The sequence below is a fragment of the Cricetulus griseus genome (genome assembly GCF_003668045.3).
Source record: "Cricetulus griseus strain 17A/GY chromosome 1 unlocalized genomic scaffold, alternate assembly CriGri-PICRH-1.0 chr1_1, whole genome shotgun sequence".
NCBI lineage: Eukaryota > Metazoa > Chordata > Mammalia > Rodentia > Cricetidae > Cricetulus > Cricetulus griseus.
In genome coordinates, this window is record NW_023276807.1 from 8,845,476 (window position 1) to 8,869,699 (window position 24,224).

At 46.1% G+C, this 24,224-nt stretch overlaps 1 protein-coding gene across 1 annotated transcript in view; it reads left to right on the forward strand.

The window, feature by feature from the left end:
• The window catches only part of Tbc1d8 (TBC1 domain family member 8), a 110,723-nt gene that overhangs the window by 82,395 nt on the left and 4,104 nt on the right, over positions 1-24,224 (forward strand). The window contains 12 exon segments of the mRNA XM_027386791.2: positions 4,805-5,012; positions 7,068-7,265; positions 8,403-8,576; positions 9,934-10,084; positions 12,928-13,142; positions 13,994-14,111; positions 15,913-16,198; positions 17,109-17,238; positions 17,376-17,474; positions 18,011-18,079; positions 20,845-21,085; positions 21,531-21,596. Coding sequence (XP_027242592.1) covers positions 4,805-5,012; positions 7,068-7,265; positions 8,403-8,576; positions 9,934-10,084; positions 12,928-13,142; positions 13,994-14,111; positions 15,913-16,198; positions 17,109-17,238; positions 17,376-17,474; positions 18,011-18,079; positions 20,845-21,085; positions 21,531-21,596 — 1,955 coding nt within the window.

Here is a 24,224-nt window from a genome sequence, read left to right on the forward strand (position 1 = left end):
TGTTGTCAACTGGACAGAATCTAGAGTCTCTGAGGAAACAGCCTCTGAGCATGCCTGTGGGGGATTATCTTGAAGAGGTAAATTAAGGTAGAAAGACACTGGATGATGCCCTTCTGGCTGGGATCCCGGACTGTGTAAGATGGAGAAAGCAAGCTGTTTTAGAAGTATCAAATTTGACTGTGTACATTCATGTCTAGGATTCAGTGAGAGTCCTCCTGCTTGCTCCACCCACATTCTAACCAGGGCACCACTAGGGAGAAAAGGGAAGAAAGCACTCTTGACATGGCCAGCAGCTGAGAGCCCAAGAGCCCACCTGTGCCCAGTGCTGGACCCCATGACCTGTGCAGTGTTCTGGTCTCTAGCTGCTTCCCCACCTGCCAATCACCTGGGAAGGGACTTTCTCTCAAAGTGAAAGGCTCTGTTGTCTGCCCTTGGGGTTGTTCCCATCAGTAGCTTTTGTCATGGAGACCCGGCCTGTGGGTGTAAACAGGTAATGACTCAGGCTCCTTGGCAACCAGCCTAGAGGCAGATTTTAAAGTTTAGGAAAACAGTCTCCCCAACTCAGAGCCAGACAAGCTGGAATGCCCCGCAAGCTCTTTCCTTGATCCATTTTCACTTCCCTTCCCAGATGACAGCTTTCCAATGGTGACCTTTAGGGGCAAAGGCCAAGGTTGCTGAGTATCTGATTACCTGTTAGTCACCTTGGTCATTCCACTGAGACTGAGGCCCCTGTTTGGAGCAGGCTCTGTGAGAGGAGGAGGAGGGCATGGTGCTTTGTCTTTCTCCCATCATCTGATGGAGGAGTGAATACAGCTGGTTAGGCTTGGGACTCACCTGGACCAGAGACCCTCAGCACATCACCTCAGGGCTCAGGAGGAAGGCTGCTGCTGCTGCTGGCACTGGGGAGGAAGGATGCTGCCTGGGCAGTAGGAGAGCAGGGAATAAGCTGATCCTGAAATTTCCAAACAAAGAGTGCTTATCCCAAAGTTAGGTCTGTTAGATTTCTGCTTAAATTAAAGGCGTGCTCTATGGAACATGAACCATGGAGAGTACATTAAACAAAGTTTATGTGGGGGAGGGGGAGAAATGGAAGAACAGAACAGAGCAGAGCAGAAAGTAAGAGAGAAGAGAGAGAGGAAGGCAGAAGAGGGCGTAGGTGGGAGAAGAGAGTGTGAGTGGACAGGGGTCTGTCTTTTAAAGGGGTCCTTTACACTTTATTAAGGTTCAATACTGGGATACAGTTATGTTGCAAGTGGGAACTACTTCTTTCCTAGTGGTTACTGGGGTGTGTGTCCTCAGTGGCAAGCCCCTGCCTCTGACCTTTGTCTCTACACACTTCTTTGGCCTTATCCCACGGAGCCAGTCCTCTTCCCTGCTCTTCTCCCATAACCCCCACCAGGGTACCCACTTCCCATCCATCCAATTAGAGCAGGCCCTATGCTGGGAACAGGAAGACAACTGGAAAAGTGTTAACCCCACCCCACTGGGCAAGACTAAGACCACTACCACAATATTTGAGCCAAATTTGAAGTGCACTTGAAGGGACCAGCTCCCCGTTTCGGCAGCCATGACAATCTAACACATGCTTGCCTGACCTTGCCTTGGTCACTAGAGGTCAGATGCCTGCCTCATGGCAAGGAACCAATCACAAGTTAGCTGGTGGTGCTCTGCTTTATGGCTCTGGGTGTGCTTTATGGACAAGTGCACAGCAGTGACGTGCAGAGCACAGCAACTACCCTGGGAGGGCCTATGGGCCATAACAACCAGTTGACCAATCAACACAGGGCAAGTCCTCCAATTGGAGGCACACCAATCCTGAGCCTATGTGTACCCCTAGACACGCCTCTTACGCTGCCCTATAAGAGCTCTGTCCGGTGGTTTCTCGGGGTCTTTCCCCAGCCATCCGCCATGGTGGATGGATGAAAGGCCCAAGCTAGTGGGGTTAAACAACTGAAATAAAAAACTCATTGCTTTTGCATTGAAATGGGCCTCTTGGTGACTTAGGGGTTCAGAATTTGGGCACAACACACTTTCTTATATATTGGCCAGGACCATACCTGGGATTCCCAGAATATGGCACCAAATTACGTTAGTCAGGAGCTTATAAAGGCAAAAGCCTCAGGGCTACATACTTACGGGCTTCATCCAATCAGGGGCAAGCACATATCCTGACGAACTTCCTTTCTATGTGTGAGCAAGCACACATCCTGTGAGCAACCATGCTTGTTTACAGAAGTGAAAACACTGGGCTTGTTCTCTTTCATCTACAGCCCTCAGCGTTCCAGGAAGTTATCTGTCCATGGGCAAGTGGGGCTTAACAGGTTAGATCAGTGGTTCTCAACCTTCCTAATGCTGTGGCCCTTTAATACAGTTCCTCATGTTGTGGTGACACCCAACCATAAAATTATTTTCATTGCTACTGTATAACTGTAATTTTGCTACTGTTATGAATTGTAGATATCTGTGTTTTCTGATGGTCTTGGGTGACCCCTGTTGTTCAACACCCATGTTGGACTTTCTGGTGGAAGCTTCACCCCAACCTCTGGCATTCAAATATACCCAAAGAGTCTGGAATGTTCTGGTGGAAGTCCCACCCCAAACCCCTCCCCTATCTCTCTCTAACCTCTGTTGCATCTCAGAAAGCCTGCCAAATGATGACCCCTCCCTGATAGATGCTCAAGACCACTCCCACAGGGTATTTTAACTGTCCCCCAGAAAACAGACACTTGATTTTCCAGTTCCCCCCCCCCGCCCCTGCCTCGGTGGGGCTGGAAAATCATCTGGGAGTGTTGTATCCGTTAAACGTGGGCTTTTTCTAATTCACTTTGATTTGGTCTGATGTGGATTGCTGCCTTAGCAGAGAGGCTTCTCGGGGTGCAGTAACTTTTTATTGAGAACCACTGTGTTAGAGACGTCCTTGTTTACAGCTCCCTTAAGCACAGTCATATAAACTGAAAACATAACTTTGGCCATCAGAAAAGAGGCATTTTTCAAGGGAAGGCCCACCCTCCCCTTTCCAACCCCACTGACTGGGCTGCTCCAGTCTGCTACGGACTGTCTGTCATGTGATATAGCATCTCCCGCTTTCTCTAAAGTAAGAAGGGCTCCTTACTCTGCAGTGTTGTCCTATACTCTCCTCAAAGCCCCTGCCACACTGCTGTCTGCCTGTCCGTCTATGGCATTAGGGTTTCTTTACTAAATCTCACCAAGACAGTCCTCCCCACTGTCACTCTTGGGTCTTAAACCCCAAACCTTTCATCCGAGAAGGAAGTGGCCAAACGCTTACACCTGCCTGGGACAGCCTGAAATGATGGGATGGTGATGCTCTTCACCAGATGAAGCCAGCTTGCGGAGCTGGCTTCTTACCACACAGGTCCAGCTGTGCTGAAATAATGGAGCCCTCGAATGGAAGGCATTTGTCCACATGTGGTGTAGCGATAGTTCTAATAGGTCTTAATAATAAAAACCTAGAGTCAGATATTGGGTTAAATGCTGAAAGATAAGAGAAGTAAAGGAGCTAGCTGCAAGAGAGACCTCTAACCTCTACCAAATCCTCAGATCAAAGGGGTGATCCCATCCCTATGAATCCAAAGACTGAATGCCCAACTGAAGGCAATGAGCTCCTGTCTCCTCCCACCATCTATCTCTCTTTCGGCCCAGCCATATCACTCCTGTCTCCACCTCCCTAGTGCTGGGATTAAAGGTTTCTCTTTTAGACTGCATCAGTCTCATTCCTGTAGCTCAGGGTGGCCTTGAGATCCACCTGTCTCTGCCTCCCGAGTGCTGGGATTAAAGGTGTGTGCCACCACTGCCTGGCCTCTATGGCTAACTAGTGTGGCAAGCTCTGCACTCTGATCTTCAGGCAAGCTTTATGTGTTACAACACAAAATATCACTACAATGTGGCCCGTCTCACACAGTAGTCTGTGTCTGGCATATTTAAGCTCCATCCACCTTGCCATGTGCATCAGTACCTTCCTCCTGTCTTGTGACTGGATAGTATCTATCCCATGAAAGGGACACTGCCACATTTTATTTCACTGTTCATTAGCTGGTGGATATTTGGATTATGGTTTGATTACCATTACCATTTGCATGCGACTTGCTGGCAGGTTTGCGTGTCTCTTGTTTGTATATCCCCAGGAGTAGAATTTCTAGATAAGCTGTGAGACTGGTTTCCCACATGTGCACATCATTTCACATGCCCACCAGCAGTGTGTGAAGTGTGATTCCCCACATCCTGGCCAACACTTAGAGAAATCTGACTTTCTGATACTTACATTCTTAAGCCATTTTTGTGGTCATTCTTTCCCAAACCAAACCAGCAAATGCTTATTTGTTTTTTAAAGATTTATTTTATGTGTGTAGGTGCTTTGCCTGCATGTATGTCTATTCACATTTGTGCTGTGCTGTGTGTGTGTGTGTGTGTGTATCTGTCTGTCTGTCCCCTGGAACTAGAATTACAGACAAGCATGAGACACCGTATGGGTGCTGGGAATGGATGCTGAGTCCCAGAAGAGCAGCCAGTGCTCTTAACTTCTGAGCCTTCTGCTCAGCCCCCAGGAATGTTTATCCTAATGCCTGGGCTTAGGCAATTATTTCTGTGTAGACTCAGTGTGCTCTGCTGCAAGGCTTGCCCTAAGGGTAGTCTGTGAACTTGGAGCACCTATGGCTGACTCAGGCTCTGGGAAGCCCAGCAGCTGCCTGCATGCCCTTGCTGTCAAGCCGGGTCATCGGGTGTCCAGGCATTTTTCTTTGTGAGCTTACATGTTCCCTCACCACACACTCTCCCCATGTCTCCCCAGGGACCTGGAGGCCAGAGCACAGAATGAGTTCTTCAGGGCTTTCTTCAGGCTGCCGAGGAAGGAGAGACTGCATGCTGTGGTAGACTGTTCCCTCTGGACCCCCTTCAGTCGCTGCCACACGGCCGGGAGGATGTTCACCTCTGACAGCTACATCTGCTTTGCCAGCCGGGAGGATGGCTGCTGTAATGTTGTGCTCCCCCTGAGAGAGGTAGGTAGATCCAGGGGTTCACCCTACTGCCTTGCTTTGTGCTCCTGAAGCCCCCTTCGCCATTTGAACCCAAGTATTTGAGTCTGTTTTGTGTTGCTCAAACAAAATACTCAAGGCCAGATAAACTTGTAAAGAAAGAGGTTTAGCTCATGAGAGTATGTTGCTATGTTTGGGCTCAGATCTCATCCAAAATGGTGACACAGTGGCTGGAGACCTCACCTGGTGAGACAGAGAGCAAAGGCCAGCCCTGTTGCTGTTTGCACTGACCTACTTCATGATAACTAACTGGGGTCTCATGAAAACTGTATAAATCCTTTCTGAGGGAAATGCCCCTGTGATCCAACTGCATCGCCTCTTAATTACGCCACTTCCTCTTAACACTGCTTCCTGGGGACCCGGTTCTCAGCTAGTGAACCTTTGGGGTCATGCTGAAACCATATTCAGACCACAGCATCTAGTGCTGCTGCTGTGAGGACCCGGGAAGGTGTGTCCACACACCAGGGCTTCGTTGCCTCAAGGTACACCTCCAGCTTTCTGAGGAGCAGGACCTGAACTGCCCGCTCCTGGCGTGGCTGTGGTTCTTTCTGGTGGTATCCTAACAGCCAACATGTGTTGGTTAGAAGGGCTGGGTAAAGATAATATTCCAACCTCCTCCTCATTGATGGAGCTAGTGTTAACTTTAGTGCATAACCAGTAATTAAAGCTTTCCCAGGAGCTCCTAGGGATGCATTCTCCACCTTTACCCCCCACCCCAAGAAAGAAGCAACCTATAAAAAGCCTACTAGAAGTGTCGCCTTCAGAAACCAAATGGTAAATTCCTTGGTTCACATATACTCCTAGAACTTTAGCTAAAAAATTTTGAAATTAAGTGTGAGTTGGGTCCCTTCTTACTGTAAAATTTTGTAATTTTATTAACGGTCAGAGACAACATGAGTTTATGTCCAGATGTGAACAGCTCAGTCCTTTGGTTTCAGGTACCCCAGCCATGACAGCACTAAGACCCCGACACATGGGGACCTCTGGGGTCTGGCACCTGTGTGTATGTCCTTGCATGGTTCTCTAGAAGGCTCAGTTCTCTCGTTCAGCCACTGTGATCTCCAGGTGGTTGTTCTGCAGTTGATACACCCTTTAATAGTCAACTAAGAAAGCCAGGGCAGGTGTGGCCCAGCTCTTGGGAGGCAGGGGCAGGCAGATTCCTATGAACTCAGCCTACACAGTGAGTTCAGGCCAGCCAGAGTTACATAGTGAGCCCCGGCTTCAAAAAGAAAAAGAGAAATCCAGAACAAGCCTCATCTGCTTTTTTTCCCTAGTGAGCTATGCATAGCATAGCTTATCCTCTTGACTATTGTTTGGTGTGCATTTCAGAGGCACCAAGCATGTTCATACTGTTACACAATCAATCCCACCATCACCTCCAGGGCCTTTTCATCTCCCCAAGTGAAACTTGGTCACTAAGACACTAATGCCCGTCGCTGTTCCTCCCTACCTCCCTATATGAATTTGGCTATCCAAGGTAGTTGAATAAATGGAATCATACAGCATTTATCTTTTTTGTTTTGTTTTAAAGTGTGTGTGCACATGTATTCAGCTGCTCACAGGGGCAAAAAGAGAACATTAGCTAGCCTGGAGCTGGAGTTACAGGCTGTTGTGAACCACCTGATGTAGGTGCTAGGAACCTCTGCAAGAGTAGTATGTGCTCTTAACTGCTGAGCCATCTCTCCAACCACAGTGTTTATCTTTCTATGAGTGGCTTCTTCCAGATAGCATTAACACCCTCAAGCTTCATCTATGTTCTAGCATGTATTGGAGTTTCTCTTTGGAGGCTCACCTTTACTTCATTATCTGTACAAACCAGTTTGCATAGCCTGTGGACAGAACCTTGGGCTTCTGCCACCTTGTGGCGATGATGGGTATTGCTGCCTAGTCCACTTTTTCGCCTTTGCGCAGACTCTTCCTGCAGTGATTTGGTTTTGCCTTGGGATACTGTGTAAGGGTATGATCACACACCTGCCTGGCTCCTTCCTTGATGTATTGTGTGTACCATCTCTGCTCCAGGTAGTAAGTATCGAGAAGATGGAAGACACAAGCCTGCTGCCCAACCCCATCATTGTAAGCATCCGCAGCAAGATGGCTTTTCAGTTCATTGAGCTCAAGGACAGAGAGAACTTGGTAGAGGGCCTCCTGGTGAGACTGAAGCAAGTGCACGCCAACCATCCCGTGCATTATGACACCTCACCAAGTGACGATGACATGGTAGGAGCCTCTACAGGGCTGGCCTTCCCTGACTTTTCTTGTTAGCCCCAGAGCCATGGTCTCTTAAAGGAATGCCTGGAAAGATGGGCCACATGGGTGTGAGGACAATGTGCTGGAGACAGCTGGACCATGCATTAGTGAGATGTCACCTCTGGTGCTCGGTGTCCTGAGTTGGGGCAGCCTGGATTAGGAGGACTGTTGGGGGGAAGCCTGTATGTTAATTACCTCCATGTCCTGCCTGGGTTGGAAGAGTTGATGTGACACCTCCCTTTTCAGGTTGAGAGGGGGGAATGGGACCCCCCCATAAGGGACCCCCCTCTTTTCATACACTTTGAAGCAGGTATCACCCCATTTTCAGGGTTCCAGGGGCTAATCCTCAGGTGGCTGTAATCTGTTAAGAGAGATGGTTTGTCATCCTAAGACTGCAGAGATACAGGAATGCCCTTGGGTTGGCTTAGAAAATTTCTTTTGGTACATCTTTACATTTTCATGTGTGTGTTGTGTATTATGTGTGCATGTGGTAGATGTATGTATGTATGTATGTATGTATGTATGTATGTATGTATGTATTTATGTATGTATGTATTATGTATGTATGTATATGCATTATGTATGTATGTATGTATTATGTATGTATGTATGTATTATGTATGTATGTATGTATTATGTATGTATGTATGTATGTATGTATGTATGTGGTGGATGTAGAAATCATCTCGATCAGGCTGGGCATTGGTGGCACACACCTTTAATCCTAGCACTTGGGAGGCAGAGGCAGGCGGATCTCCGTGAGTTCGAGGTCAGCCTGGTCTACAGAGAGAGTTCCAGGACAGCCTCCAAAATCACAGAGAAACCCTGCCTTTAAAAACCAAAAAACAGAAAAAAGAAGAAAGAAATCATCTTCATCATTCTTCCACCTGTTCATTGAAGCAGACTCTCTCAGTCAAACTCCTAGTGCACTGATATGGCTGTCTCACTAGCCAGCTTGCCCTGGGATCCCCTGTCTCTGCCTTCAGCTGCCACATTTACCCAGCAGTAAAGGCAAATTCTAGATATCCAAACTCAGGTTCCCCAGACCATATTTTCATTTTTCATGGATATACAATTCTGTATATATTCACTCTCTTTGTATTACAGACTTCACCTGTGTTTTATTCAACAAGCATGTGCAGTGACAAGTTTGGGGATGTTGAAATGGTGTCTCCTCAAAGTAGCGAAGAGAGAGAGAAGGAAAAGAGCCCACTGCCACACTCTGAGCCCCTGACTGCTGTCTTCCAGCAGTCGGGCAGTCAGAGTCCCGACTCCCGCCTGGTGAGTGAGATGCCTCCTGTACAGGGGACTGCCCAGCTTCCTGCCCCCAGCGTCTGTGAACCAGCTACACGGGGGCTTGGGAGTGGTGTGACCTAGGCTGCCAGTGTGTTTTCAGTGTCATTCGCTTCTCTTCCCTGTTTTTGTCTTGGGCACCAAGTGAAGGACCCTGAAAGACAGCCAGGAGCTGGCCCTTCTGTGTGTGTGGCCTTCACAGCTGACAGTGCTGCCCCTGTGGGTTTCCAGGTGTGCAACCTGTCTTTCTTTTGCTAGTCCTGTGTGCCTCTTACATTGTTTTTCCTTGCCCTTTACTGAAACTGAAGTTTGCATTTTGGCTGGGCTGGCAGAGCATCAAACTCCTGGGACCACCTGTCTCTGCCTCTCCCCAGCACTGAAATCACAGGGTTTTGCTTGGAAGCTAGATTCAAATTTATGTCCCCAGGCTTGCACAGCAAACTTTCTCCCACTGACCCATTTCCTCAGCCCCTATTTTTGTTTCATTTATACATGTTCTTTTTCAATATGGAAATATTTGAGGCAGATGACATGTATAGTTAGGGAAGAGACTAGAAACTGGACTCTGGGCTGATAGGTAGGAAGCCATGCTGCAGCCACAGGACCAGTGGTAGCTTTGAGCACTGTTAACAGCCACACTGCTTCCTTGACACTCCAAGCTCTTGAGTCAATTGTTAGCATTTTAAAATCCAAACTGAATCTTTTCAATTGCTTTACACACTGATAGTCATTTTTTTTTTTGTCTAAATGAAGGGAAATGCTAGGTTTATGGATATATTATTCACATTATTAGGCAGTAATTATTACAAGTAATTGTAAATATCTTAAGAAAGGTCCTAAATATTCCCTGACATGTAGACAGTTTTAAAGGAGTTTTAGAGAAATAGTGCCTCCCTTATTTCTGATAATAGAATTGGGACTGGAGAGGTGGCCCAGTAAAGTGAAATGCAATAACACTGGATGCCTTTTACTCCCTTCTGTCCTTGGAGTTGAGCGGTGTTTTACCAGTTGGCTCTGAATCAGTGCCCCAAAACTTTACCTCAAATTCTGCATTATACCCCTCTTTCTCATCCAGTTTGAGCTGCTCTAACCCTTGGGTGGACATGTTCCTATTATGAACGTTGTATCTTATTTGCGCAGATGTTTCCACGAGGCTCCTTGGGGGTCTGGCACGCTGTGTTATTTGTCCTGTATTCTTTATGCCCAGCAGAGGCAGAGACGTGTTTTGCTGTGTGAACACTGTCATCACTTCTCTTCCTGTCAGTCTCTGATAAACAGAAATTATTTACACCATTACTGAGTGTGGAGGGCTTCTTGGCCCATTAACCAGTGTTTCCATGTCCAGTCCCGGGAACAGATAAAAATCAGTCTGTGGAACGACCACTTCGTGGAGTATGGCAGGACTGTGTGTATGTTTCGCACTGAGAAGATCCGGAAGCTGGTGGCCATGGGGATCCCTGAGTCTTTACGTGGGAGGCTGTGGCTACTTTTCTCAGGTAGGTCCTGGCATGTTCAAGCTTTTTGTGATCTTTGGAATAGACTCAGGAAGGGCTTCCTGTGAACAGTGTGCAAGGCTGAAGCCCTCTGTCTTTGGATTGTTGCTGTAAATCCCCAGTGTGGCCTTGGGAACACTTGGCTAGCTATGGTGCCTCCTTAGGAAATGTGAGGTCCAGGGCAGTGACCTCTTGTCACTGGTCCATGGCTGGATGTTGTGACGTCCCTGTAATTTCAGCACTGGAGACTGGGGTAGGATTGCAGGTACTAAGCCTGCAAGACCTGTCTCACCCCTTCTCCCACAAAAGATAGAAAAAGTAAATAAAACTGTAAGCCTGCCCATAGTGCTGAGAATTAAAACAAAACCAAATCAAACCAAACTCTAGCACTGCACGAATAAGGTGTGGTAGCATATGTTGAGATCCCAGCATTTGGGAAGCAGAGGCAGGAGGATCAGAAATTAAAGGCCAGCCTCAGATAACATAATGAGTTCAAGGCAGCCTGGACTACCAAAAAGAACTACCCAGAAGTGAAGTGTCTTACTGGATGTGAGCCCTGATGTAGATCAAACAGAAAAAAACTGTGTTTGCTGATAGGTGCTGGTGGTGTTGAATTAAATCCCTCAGAGTAGTTTCTATTACTAGAAATACCCCCAGCAAGGTGTGATTGAGTTTCTATTACTGAAAATATGAGCTGTGATTGTAGTGCTGTCCTGTTTGTCTATCAAAATACCATGTTAATCATCAGTGATGTCCTCATCTGGACTCAGTAGGGTGGCAGTCCTCCTTCCATGACTGCTGGGTACCATCCTGGAGTCTCACAAGAGTGTTTATTTTACTGAGGGATGCCTGAGACGTGGACTTCAGAAGCCTCGCACTCAGGCTGGAGTAGAACCAGGCTTCTCCCTCCCACTAGGGATAATTTTGTCCTGCTAGGCAAAGGTGCCAGGCCAGGGGAAGGCCCTGCCATCTGTGGGAACTGAATCCGTCAGGTGCAGTGGGTACATGGCCAAGCGCTGCTTCCCCACATCAGCCTGCTGTCTGTGTTCACTGGTAAGGCCTCAAGAGACCATGCCTGGGCAACATGCTGTCCCTGTTCCCTTTTCCTTGGTGTCTGTCTTAGTTACTGTTCTGTTGCTTTGATGAGACACCATGACCAAGGTAAATGACTTGCTTACCATTTCAGAGTGTTAATCCATGGCCATGATGGTAGGGAACATGGCAGCAGAAAGGCAGGCATGGTGCTGGAGCAGTAGCTGGGAGCACATGAAACCTTCAAGTTGCAAGCGAAGAGGGGGACAAGGACAGAGGCAGAATCAGAGAGAGAGAGAGAGAGAGAGAGAGAGAGAGAGAGAGAGAGAGAGAGAGAGAGAGAGAGACTGGGCCTGATGTGGGCTTTTGAAGCCTCAAAGCCACTCCAGTGACATACTTCTTCCAACAAGGCCACACCTCCTAATCCTTCCTAAAAATCCACCAACTAGGGACCAAGTTTTCAAATATATGAGCCATTCTCATTCAAATTGTCACACTGGGGCCAAAACCTTCCCTGCTCACAGCCACCCTTGCTAGTGACCCCCGTTATGCCCTTTCTCCCTTGCACCTATTTGGTCCTGCCCCTTTCCTGTCCAAGATTCCTGCCCATACATCTACCTGCTGGGTAGCAACTCCACAGCCGTGGCTTTGGCTATGTCCCTTCAAGCTTCTCCTATAGCCCAGCCCATGACCATGCAGTCACCTGCTTCCCAGTGTGCTTCAGTGGCTGCCTATCAGAGACACACCGTGGGAGCCCTGCCTTTAAGCTGTCAACGCCTGTGTTCCTGCACTCAGTAAAAAGTGTTTGTTCATAATTGGAAGTGACAGGTGGAGGAGTGAACAAAGAGTAATGTCACTTTGTAACCTGTCCCCATGAGTACTGTCTGTTAAATGGCATGGGCTTCAGTCTTCTGGGTCCCTTAACATGTGTGAACACACACTTAACATGTGTGAACACATACTTAGGTGCTGTTTAGTTGTTTTGTTCTCACATGGGAGGATACAGGGGCCATTAGTTCACTAAGGACTGCCTGCTAGGATGTTTGCTCTGGTGACGGGAAGAGCACTGGAGTGTTTCAGTAACTGCCAGCCACGTGAGAATCATCTCATGACATGTGTGCACTGTTGTGGGCACTGTTGTGGGGTCCCGGCTGCCCCCTGAAGAGGGGAGTTGAGGCAGAGGGTTGTTTTTACTATACCTATTTAGAATTTGAACCTTACCTAACCTCTGAGGCAGAAATGGACACATTTCTGCTCCCTCTTCCCTTGGAGCCCCACCTGTGTGTTCTGAGGCAGGTTGGTGAGTGGACAGAGTCCTCACACCCACCAGTCATTTGTCCCTCAGTCCAGTTGAAACCTGGGCCTTGGCTCTGGGGTGGTGGCCATCCTGCTCTGGGTTGTTTCCACAGGCTGCTGTTGGCTTCTTGCCAGTGGTTTTCTAGACTTCTTTAATCTGGGTTGTGCCTTCTCGTGTGCTTTGTGCAGAGATACATATAAAAATGGTATGTGTATCTGGGCAGTGCAGTTTATTAAAAAGATATTAATAACTCGACTGTTTTGGGTGTGTGCTGGGGATTGAAACCAGGGTCTTTCTCATATTCTGTTCTGTCATCGGGCTACACCCCACCTGATTTGTGGAATGAACCTTTTACTCTTAGAAAAGCTACTTTCCTTCTTGTTGCTATTTTTTGAGCCTGGCTGCCTGGCAGAAATGAAGTCTCAGTGTTTCATAGCACAGAGTGACATGTCCCTCACTTGTTGTGACACCATCCTGGCAACCATGCGATCTTTAAATGTTGCTCTCCAATTCTCAGACGCTGTGACAGACCTGGCCTCGCACCCTGGGTACTATGGGAATTTGGTGGAGCAGTCGCTGGGGCGATGCTGCCTGGTGACAGAGGAAATAGAGCGGGACCTGCACCGTTCTCTGCCCGAGCACCCTGCCTTCCAGAACGAGACGGGCATTGCTGCCTTGAGGCGGGTGCTGACAGCGTATGCCTACCGGAACCCCAAGATTGGATACTGCCAGGTGAAGTGGGGTGCTTGGAGGCATGAGAGCCCTTACTGTGTTCAGTGATCACCCCCGGGCTCCTGCTCTATTTCCAGCCATCTAGCTAAGCACCCTTCCCAGAATCCATATAGCAAAGTGCTATCCAGTCAAACAGGCTGGTCATCCGAGAAGGGCATGGGGGTGGATTTCAGGATGGGCAGCCATGCTTGCTACTCCTCTCCCCAGCACAGTGGAGATGGAGTAGACTAATTAGCACTGAGACCGATGCAGATATAATAGGACTGAAGAGGCAGTGTGCTTGTGGAAGACAGGGTGATTTGGGCCAGTCACTTTCCTGTTGGAAATGTGAGTGGAGAAAGGGCTCTGTTCCCGGTAGGAGGGTGTAGCCAGCAAGCACAAAATGAAAGTACAGGAATTCAAACAACAATCCAGAAGACCGGGTTAGAAGCCCTGACATTGGCAAAAGAAAGATTTAATTTGTCAGTGAGTCAGCAAAGTCAGTGGGTGGTCAAAGTGTGTGTGTGTGTCTGTCTATCTGCTGTCTGAATGTACAGAAAATAGCTGTATTGACCCAAGTCTGAAGCCATGTCACAGCTAACTACAGTGTAGGCCAATTATTCAACCCATGACCATTCCACTTCTGGGTGCTATTCTACTTGGGGAATGCTGGGTCTTTCACCTACAAACTCTACCCCTGTGGGCTGCTTGGGCTTATTTTGTTTTGTAGTTCAAACCCAGGGCTTCGTGCGAGCTAGGCCAGTGCTTGTCCACACCCCCCCCCACACACACACACACTTGTGGGTTTTTAATGTTTGTGTGGTACTAGGTAGCCTGGACACTAACTGTCATCTCTGTGACCCTCTGTGCAGTCCATGAACATCCTGACCTCTGTGTTGCTGCTGTACGCCAAAGAGGAGGAGGCCTTTTGGCTGCTGGTTGCTGTGTGTGAGCGGATGCTGCCAGATTACTTCAACCACCGGGTGATTGGTAAACTGCCTGCCTTCTTCTTCTCCTCCTCTTCCTCCTCCTCCTCCTCCTCCTCCTCCTCCTCCTCCTCCTCTTCCTCCTCCTCCTCCTCTTCCTCCTCCTCCATATCTGGGGAGTGGTGCCTGAGTCATCATCATCTCTGGCCATAACCCACCTTTGCTCCCCTCAGCCAGTCTGCACACACACACACACACACACACACACACACTCAGGGAAGTTCTCAATGTTGTTGTAGCAGTAAAGGAAACCAGGTACTGCTATGAAACACTATGGAGATTGCATTGAAAACAAACACATTGAGATAAATAGCTGAACATACAAGAGGGGAGGGAAAGTCTTTAGGTCCAAGGAACAGATGGGTGTAAAACACCAGTGGCTTTGCATGGATGCTGTGGCCTAGGAAGGGAGTGGCAATTCTCTGGGTTAGAGCAAATTGTGCAGAAGTCCTCATTTCCCTAGAGGAGACCCTCACGGGAGTTGTGAGAAAGCTTTTTGTTTCCTGTCAGGGCTTATATTGGTCAGTTTTGTTGCTGTTGTTGCTATAAGGAAATACTTGGTGCTGGTTTCTTGAGAGACAGGTTGGTTTCGCTCAGTTTTGACGGTTGAAGGGTACAGTACCTGCACAGTTGAGTTCTGACAAGAGCTCCATAGTGGGACTGCATGTTGGAGCCTGTAGTCACATCTCTAACTAGGAAGCAGAGTTAGGTAAGGACACACTTGGTCCTTCTATTTCGGTCTTTGCAGGAAAACTGTGTCTTGTCCCCCCAAACCCAGGGACCTCTCCTTAGGCCCTGCCTCCAAGTCACACCACCCTGGAATCCAAGCCTCACACAAGACCCTGCATGACTGGGCAAGATTAAATTATATCCTAATCAGAGTGGGGTCTTTGTGAGTCTAAAGCCTCACAGTCTGCACTGGCTAGATCCGTCTGGCATGGTTTAGACTGTCTGTGCACAATCTTCATGGCCCTACAACCTCCTAGTGGAGAAAGCAATGCATTGTTTCACTTCAGCAATATTCTCAGGGGGAAATGGTATTTACCATGTGGTTTTTAGTTTGTGTTTTTCAGAAAACTAATCATTTTAAACACATTTCTTTGTGTTTACTGCCATCTGAAGGTAATTTTTAGTTTATTACAAAGCTGCAGGTCTTTGTTGTGGGTTTGGGACAGGCAGGTGTGTTGCAAATGTTTTCTCCAGTTAATCTTACATTTGCATTTTGTTGACAGTTTCTTTTGAAGAAAGGAATTTTTTGTGTTTTTTGTTTTTTGAGACAGGGTTTCTCTGTGTAGCCCTGACTGTTCTGGAACTGCTCTGTAGACCAGGTTGTCCTTGAACTCACCATGATTCCCCTGCCTCTACTTCCCAAGTGCTGGGATTAAAGGCATGTGCCTTTAATCCTGGGGAAGAAGGGCATTTTAAATGTTTTTGATGGTTAGTTCTTTTTACATCCTAAGATAATTCTGTCTTGTTTCCTAGAAGTTCTAAATTATGAGCTTTGCCTTTAGGTCTATGGTTAGTTTCTAATATGTTTTTTCTATGTGCAAGGTAAGGTTAGGGGTTAGGACTCCCTCCCGGCCCCCATTGATAACCAGTTGACTAACCACTATTTTGTTTTGGGCGGGGGGAGCTTGTCCTTACATTGAATGACTGTGGTCAAATGCCAAGATTAGTGAACTAAACGTGTCAATTTTTGGACTCCGAAAATTACATCACCTTACTAAGGCTTAGAATAAGCTTAATTTCAGCCTGCCCTGGAGTGCATGAGTCTTCCCACCAGAGCTTCCTGCTCTCTTTGGCAGGGGCTCAGGTGGACCAGTCCGTCTTCGAGGAGCTCATCAAGGAGCACCTCCCAGAGCTGGCAGAGCACATGAATGACCTCTCGGCGCTGGCGTCCATCTCTCTGTCCTGGTTCCTGACCCTGTTCCTCAGCATCATGCCTCTGGAGAGCGCTGTGAATGTTGTGGATTGCTTCTTCTATGATGGCATCAAGGCCATCTTCCAGCTGGGGCTAGCTGTGCTGGAAGCCAACGCCGAGGAGCTGTGCAGCAGCAAGGATGATGGACAGGCCCTGATGATTCTCAGCAGGTGGGTGCTGGCTACCTCCTCCTGTGGCTAATGGGGGGACAAAGGAGGTTGCAGCTGGGACAACTGGAAGACCACAGAGGGAGGCCACAGCATGTGACACATCTATGGAAGCTTTCTGTTCCACACTGCCCCTTTGGCACCTGTCATCTTGTGGTCTCTTCAGAAGGAGTCTGTCATGTGGTACCACCAATGGGGTGCAAAGAAGGCTGTCACCTTCTCTTACTCTTCCTGCCAAATGAGAGTTCAGGAGAACACGGCCCTAAGTCCTTTTGTCTTCTAAGATGAACTGTCTTAGTGGAGTGGAATGGACTGAGAGCCACCAGGAAACGCTGGCTCATGTATAGGTGCTAGCTAGAAGTGTCACGTATGTGTAGGGCATATGTTCTCAACCTGTGCGTCTCCACCTCTTTGGGGGTTGAATATTAGATATCCTGCATATCAGATATTTACATTATGATTCATAACAGTAGCAGAATTACAGTTATGAAGTAGCAACAAAATAATTTTATGGTTGGTGGTCACCACAACACGAGGAACTGTATTAAAGGGTCGAAGCATTAGGAAGGTTGAGAACCACTGTTATAGTGGTAAATGAGCTACAGTGACAGAAAATCACATGAGGTTGAGTCTGGGAGACAAATAGATGGTTTCTTTTCAGAATTTGCTGGAAGCTTAAAACCACACACAAGCACAGTTAACACTGACTTCACTGGAGAGCCTCAGGCTTAGCAATGCACAGAGCCCAAGTCCACAAGCCTTGGAGTGTTGGCTGTTTCTGCTGAAGTAACCACAGTATTTGGTGCCTTACCCTGCTCCAAGAGTTAGAGTCTAAGTGTGTGCTGGTATCTCATGTGCTGTGTGGTGTCCAGATGAGGGTAGATGTGGGCTTTAACTGTGGGGGTGTGCTCAGGTTTCTAGATCACATTAAGAATGAAGACAGCCCAGGACCCCCCATTGGCAGCCACCATACCTTTTTCTCTGATGACCAGGAGCCCTATCCTGTGACCGACATTGCTGACCTGATCCGGGACTCCTATGAGGTACAGGAGCCCCTGCTCCATCCCCCAAGTCCCTTCCTAGTTGGAAGCAGAAGTGGGCCTGGGATATAGATCTGAAGGGATGGTTGCTGGTGGCTTCCTATTAGCTTTGGACTCAGCAGACCCCTGTGTCTATGCAGAAATTCGGGAACCAGTCTGTGGAGCAGATTGAGCACCTGAGATGCAAGCACAGGATCAGGGTCCTTCAAGGCCACGAGGACACCACCAAGCAGAATGTGGTGAGCAGAGGACACCTCCTTGGGGCTCATGGATAGAGCTGACCATAAAACAAAAGCAGAGCTGCTTCCTTCTTACCCTCTCTTTCTCACTGAATTAAAACTGCCACAATGCTATATTGAATGTGATGAAATTTAAGAGTCAAGTTGTGAGCAACTAACTATTGGGAGCCTCAGTTTCTATGGTTATAAAACAGGAGTCATGTTATGGTTTAGTAGGAGATGGAGTAGGGACTATAAAATGCCCAGGCAGATGGGCTGCATTAAGTGTTGCCATTCTGAAACAGCTGCCCATGAGAATCTCTGCAGTGTTTTCACCTCCATTAGAGCTTACTACGTTGACTCAGAACATGTGTGCAAATTGGAAAGATGTTGAAGACAAAAACCCCTGGAAAGACTATAGATACTGATTCTATTGAGACAAGGGTACTGCACATGTCCCCCACTAGGAAGGAGAATTCTACTCTCCCTCTGACACCACAGGGGTGCAGGGGTACACACATGGGCATTACTCCATTACTGTTAATTCTTTCCCTAAGCTCCGTGTGGTTATCCCAGAAGTCTCTATTCTTCCTGAAGACCTTGATGAACTCTACGACTTATTCAAGGTAGGAAATCTATGGGGAGGGAGTCCTGAACCATGAGCCAGGTCCTAGCCCACGTAGCAGAGGCTAGAGCTGCTTGCCTACTTGCTTTAAAACCCTCACTTTAACTCTGTCAACAGAGTAGTGCCTCTTGTTTGTGTGTCTTCCCTGGAGGCCAGCCTCAGGCTAGCACATGAAGGGAGGAGTTAGTGTGATCCCAGGACAGCCCAACAGGGCTTGTGCATTCCCTACACCCAAGTAGCTAGGCACTGGTGGAGAGGCATTGATGCTGTGCTGCGGTCTGATTCTCACTGCTCTGCAATATCCTAATGAGTGTGGGTTCCTAATCCAGAGTAGAGAAACAGTGACTATCCTGAAATGATCATGTTTTACCCCTGCTTCTGCATCACAGTACACATATTCACACAGTTTTCTGTTATGTGGTTGGTCTGTAGCTGCTTCATATATTTTCCCCTGGTGATATCAACACTTCCTCATGCTGCATAATTATCACAATTATTATCGTTGTTGGGGTATAAAGTCTTCTATGCTTTTGAAGCAGGGTCTAAGTTGCCCAGGGTGGCTTCTAGCTTGTGATGCTCCTATGTTTCAAGTAGCTGGGATTATAGGCATGTATCACTATATCTAGTTACCTTAAATTTTTGTTTTAATTTAATCTCTCACTCTAACACTTTGCCAATAGATAGTGTCTCTTCTTGGGTATTTGGGTAAAGTTACAGGTTGTTACATAAGCCATTCTGCAGAGTGTACCTTTTGACACAGTGTTATTTGTTTTTCTTATTTACTGCCTATGTATCCCTGGCTACCCTGGAACTTACAGATATCCACCTGCCTCTGCCTCCCACATACTGAACTTAGCTTTTGTATAGTGTGGCACTTTAAAGATCAAATCATGTGGGACATTTTGTTTTCTGGTTGAGATTTAAGTTTATCTCTTGACCTTTGCATCAGAATTTTGCTTTCTCGGGGGCTACACAGAAATACCCTCACCTTGTTTTATAATTATTCAGTATGTTCAAGACTGAATATGTTGTTCTCACTTTATTTCCTCCTTCCCTGTGCCTGGCCTTATGGCTCATAGGCACAGTCTCTGACCTTTAAATACTTTAAATACTCTTTCCATTAAAGAAGAGCAGGCATGGTGGTGAATGCCTAGAATCCTGGCAACCGAGAGGTTTAGGCAGGGGGGTCAGGAATTTGAAGCTAAGCAGGGCCACACAGAGGGTCAACAAAGCAAAACAGGGTGGGGACTGGCAAATAAAATGAGTCAGGGGGTAAAAATGCCACCAGGTTTGAGGACCTGAGTACAATCCTCAAAAACTTGAGGTGGAAGGAGAGAACCTACATCCACAAATTGTTCTGACTCGTAAGTGCACGTGTGTGTACACAAACACACATAAATGAAAAAGTGGGGAGGAGTGCTTGGGATGTAGCCCAGTCAGGAGTAGGATGTTTGCCATGTTTTGTAGTTTCATTTCTATTATTGACAAAATATCCTGACCAAAAACAAACAACACAGGTAGGAAAGGGTTTGTTTAGCTCATAATTCTAGGTTACAGTCCATTATTTTGGGGAGTCAAGGCAGGAACTCAACCAGCTAGTCACATCACATCCTTAATCAAGAGCAAAGAGAACAAATGTATCCTTGGTTGTTGGCATGCAGCTAGCTTTTCTTCTATTATTCAGGACCCATTGTCTAGGGAATGTTTCCTACAATGGGTTGGGTCTTCTGCATCAATTAACAACGAAGACACTCCCTCTCCCTGACTTGCCCACAAGCCAACTTCATCTAGGTTATTTAGTCTCTTCCCAGGTGATTCTGGATTGTGTTGACAATTAAAACTACCCAGCACACCTGCATGGGCAAGCCCCTGAGCTTGATCCTTAGTACCACAGAGAAAGGAAAAAGATGAATGATATTATTGGTACTTGATAACAATGATTTTATTATTGACCTTCACTAGTCCTTTGAATTTCTGAGCCTGGACTTGATGTCTCTTTTTTTTCTGCAGTTGGGACCATGGATACCTTCTTATTAATTATCAGCTAAATCCATTATGCCCCAGACCACATTTGATTTCTTATTTTGCTTCCTTCCATGGGCTGCATAAGATTTTTGTTTTTCAAGTTTAAAGACATAAAATCACACCTACTTTCTTGCCATTAAAGAAAGAAGAAAAAAAAAAAAACAAAAAACCTGTAAGCCAAAACTGGAAGTGGCCTGCCCTTGCTACCGCTGGGCCTTTCTTGCACAGGTAATTGGTGTATATCTGGTGAAGTGACTTTCCCTCTCACGCTGCCTGGAAATACACAAGTGCACACAATGCACACATTCAGATGACCCGCTTCTCCCCACATTATACAATTATCTCATAGTTAAAACTGTCAACTGAACTGGGTATCTACAACTGGATAAAATAAATTTTGTGTCATGTATATTTTATCACCAAGAAAAAATATATTCTTTATAAAAATAATTGTAAATGTTTTTGTAATGAAATAAAAATTCACATTCACGTGGGCAAGGATAACAAGGAAACCCCTCCACATGGCAATTAAGATAGCCATCCTCCTGTTGAGGGATGTTTGTCTTAATTCAGGGTTTGTTGACTTCGGGTGAGGTGCTGACAGCTTTCTCACCAGTCTGGTCACTCAAGCAGCACTTTCTGATACAAAACAGCCGTGACAGTCCACAGCTTTAAGTGCACAACCTCCCAAGACAGTGATGGTCCTGTGTGACAGCTTTATTTCCCCCCTCACGCTTTCAGAGAGCCCACATGATGAGCTGTTACTGGGAGTACCCCAGGCCCATGGCCCTGCGCCATGATCCCAGCAGGCCCTATGTTGAGCAGTACCGCATTGATGCCAGGCAGTTTGCACACCTGTTCCAGTTGGTATCGCCTTGGACCTGTGGGGTCCATACAGAGATCCTTGCTGAGAGGACATTCAGGCTCCTGGATGACAACATGGACCAGCTCATGGAGTTCAAAGCTTTTGTAAGCTGTCTAGGTATGACTCGTCAGGTCTTCACTGTAAGACTCGGCATTTATCTGTGAACAGATGAGGTGGATCGCTACTAGGCAGATCTGATATACAATCAATGTGTTTATAATTAGTCTGCTTAACATCATCCTGTGATTTTAAAAGATTGCTCTTCAGGCTCCTATTAGGGTCACCCTCACATGTCCTTAAGGGAGTAGAGGGATTTGGCTCTCCATATTTAAAGCCACTGACCTGTACTCCTTGATACCTAAGGTGTGGCCATGATTTGCTGTGCATAAAACCAAAATCTTTGAAAAGCACCAGTCTTGAGGTTACCCTGCAGTTCTGTCATTTCTAGTATGGGGCGCATTTGGGTTGAAGATACTAGGAGCAACAAGCATTGGCCTTACTCTGAGCTTGAGTCATGATTAATGGAATTTATTTGTACCTGGTTTCTCTCTTGAATTTGCAGACATTATGTACAATGGAGAAATGAATGAGAAGATTAAGCTGCTATACAGGCTTCATATCCCACCAGGTAAGAAAGTCAGTTTGGGCTGTGCTTCAACACATGGCCAGCTTTTTGAAGGACATTCTTTCTATATTTAGTTTCTCTTTTCTCCATGTGGATATTCATTTTTCCCTGCACCATTTGTTAAAGACTGTACTACCCCCACCCCCAATGCATTTTTTGGACTCACTTGTTGAAAATTGGTTGGATATAGCTTTGTGTCTGCTTTTATGTTATCATTTCAAGTTTTTTTTTTTTTTTTGGTTTGGTTTTTCAAGTAGCCTTGGCTATCCTGGAACTTATTCTGTAGACCAGGCTGGCCTTGGTCTGAGATTCATCTGTCTCTGGCTCCCAAGTGCTGGATTAAACTGGTGTGTCATTATCCCCTCCCATTATCATGCTACTTTTGACAATATGCTATGTAACAAACTTGAGATCAGGTATTGTGATGTACCGTCTTTGAAACATCGATAGAGACTTCATTGAAATGTGGTTTCAGTAATTCTATTGTCCCATTTTTCCTGGCTCTTCAGGGTTACAGAAAAGAGATTCTGCCTTTGTAGAGTGAGGGGTTTTCCTTTCAGATTTAGTATCTTGGTGTAACTCTTTGACATCTTGACAGAATAGAGGTCTTTCCTGGTCTTAACTATTTTGAATTCTAAATGCCTATTAGGTCTGGATACCCTTTCTTTAGATTTTATAAATTCTCTGCTATAATTTAAATGTGAATATTCTATTGTTGTTTTTCATCTTGCTTTCTTTTGTAGATTCTTTAGGTTTTGGTCACTTGATCATGAGTTGTAATAGTCAGTTTTTGTAAGTGGGTATTTTGTCCACCTAGAAGTCTGTGTACCATGTGCATGCCTGGTGCTTGAGGCCAGGAGGGTGTCAGATCTCTTGGGACTGCAGTTAGATGGTTGGGAGCTGCCATGTGGGTACTGAGACTAGAACCCAAGTCTTCCAAAAGAGTAGCCATCTCTTCAGCCCACAGTCATGCTTTTTAAGCCTTTTATTGGTATTTGAATGTTGTTTTTCCTTCATCCCTGCTATTTCTTCCTGGTTACGTTTTCTGTTGTGGTGGGTAGCTTTGATTCTTCTGAGTTTTTCATTTCTAACATTTTTTAAATCTGTGTATGCACATGTGCTTGTGTGCACAGGCACACACAGAAGTCAGAGAATCTTGAGTGTCCAGTCTCACCCTTCACCTTGTTTCACAGGGGTCTCTGTTGTTTGAGCTTTGCACTATCAGGCTGGCTGGTCTGTACAGCTTCCAGGGATTCTCTTGTCTATTATATCCATCCCCTCATAGGAGGACTGAGATTACAGATGTGTAACAACACAATCAGCTTTTACATGAGTTCTGAAGATTTGAACTTGGATCCCTATGCTTACATGGCAAACCCTTTGCTTAGTTCCTCTGCTTTCAAACATTTCCATTTTTTCAACCACAATGCTATTCATTTCCTTGGTTACCTACTTTTCTGGGTTCCAGCTTGAATTGTCCGCATGCTCTTTGAGTAAATGATCATTTTTTAAAACACAAACTTTATTAATGAAGCATTTAGAACTTAATATATATTCTAGTAGCATATACATAATGGGTTTCATTATGATTTCCATACATGTGTCATGTATTTGATAATATAAGCCCTTTCCACTCCTTCTGATGACTCAGTGAGCATGGCTGAGGTTACCTGCAGGAGCAGACACCTATGAAGAAAATGTTTCTTCCTCCTCCAGCAACCACTAACTGCCCGTGTGTAATGACCATGTCTTACCTGATTAGTTAAAATGCATCATTGATGACAGCATAGAATACTGTAAACTGTTATGAATTATTTAGGGTAAAGTGGAAATACAGGAAAAGATGGAAGAACAGCAGTTTAATAGAAGCAAGGAAAACACAGGTGGAGACAGGGAAGCTGTTACTGAAGGGAAGAAAACAGCAAGAGATCAGGAAAAGTATAGGGAGATTTTCTTCACTTAAAATTTCTTATTCATTTTACATGCCAACCACACTTCCCCCTCCTCCTCAGAAGAGGGTAAGACCTCACAGGGGGAGTCAACAAAGCCTGGCACATCAATTTGAGGCAGGACCAAGCCCCACCCCCCTGCATCAAGGCTGAGCAAGCATCCCACCATAGGGAATGGGCTCCAAAAAGCCAGCTCATGCACTAGGGAGGAAAAAAATAATTTAAATTTAAATAAGAAGCAAGTTTAAAGACAAAATCAAAGAATGAAAAGTAAAAGCATGAAGTTTCTGATGTTGGACTAAAAAAGAACTATTAAAAATACAGCCAATTTTGAAAAGAGGCAAAAAAAGGGGAAAAAGTGGTCAAACAATGCCAAAAAAAAAAATACATAAAGGTATTATCAAAGTATGATGGGGAATGAATAAAAGTTTAATTTTTTAAAAAACAAAAGTGAAGCCAAGTGGCGGCGGCACATGCCTTTAATCCTAGCACTTGGGAGGTAGAGGCAGGTGGACTGGAGTTCCAAAACAGCCAAGCCTATGGAGAGAGAATGTTTTGGGGTTAAAAAAGTGGAAACAGACAGGCCATCATTGTGGGGTGACAGAACCCAAAGCTGTAACATCTCTTTTTCACAAGGATGGAGAGCAATGAATTTAGCACACCAGCACTTAGTTCTTTCCCA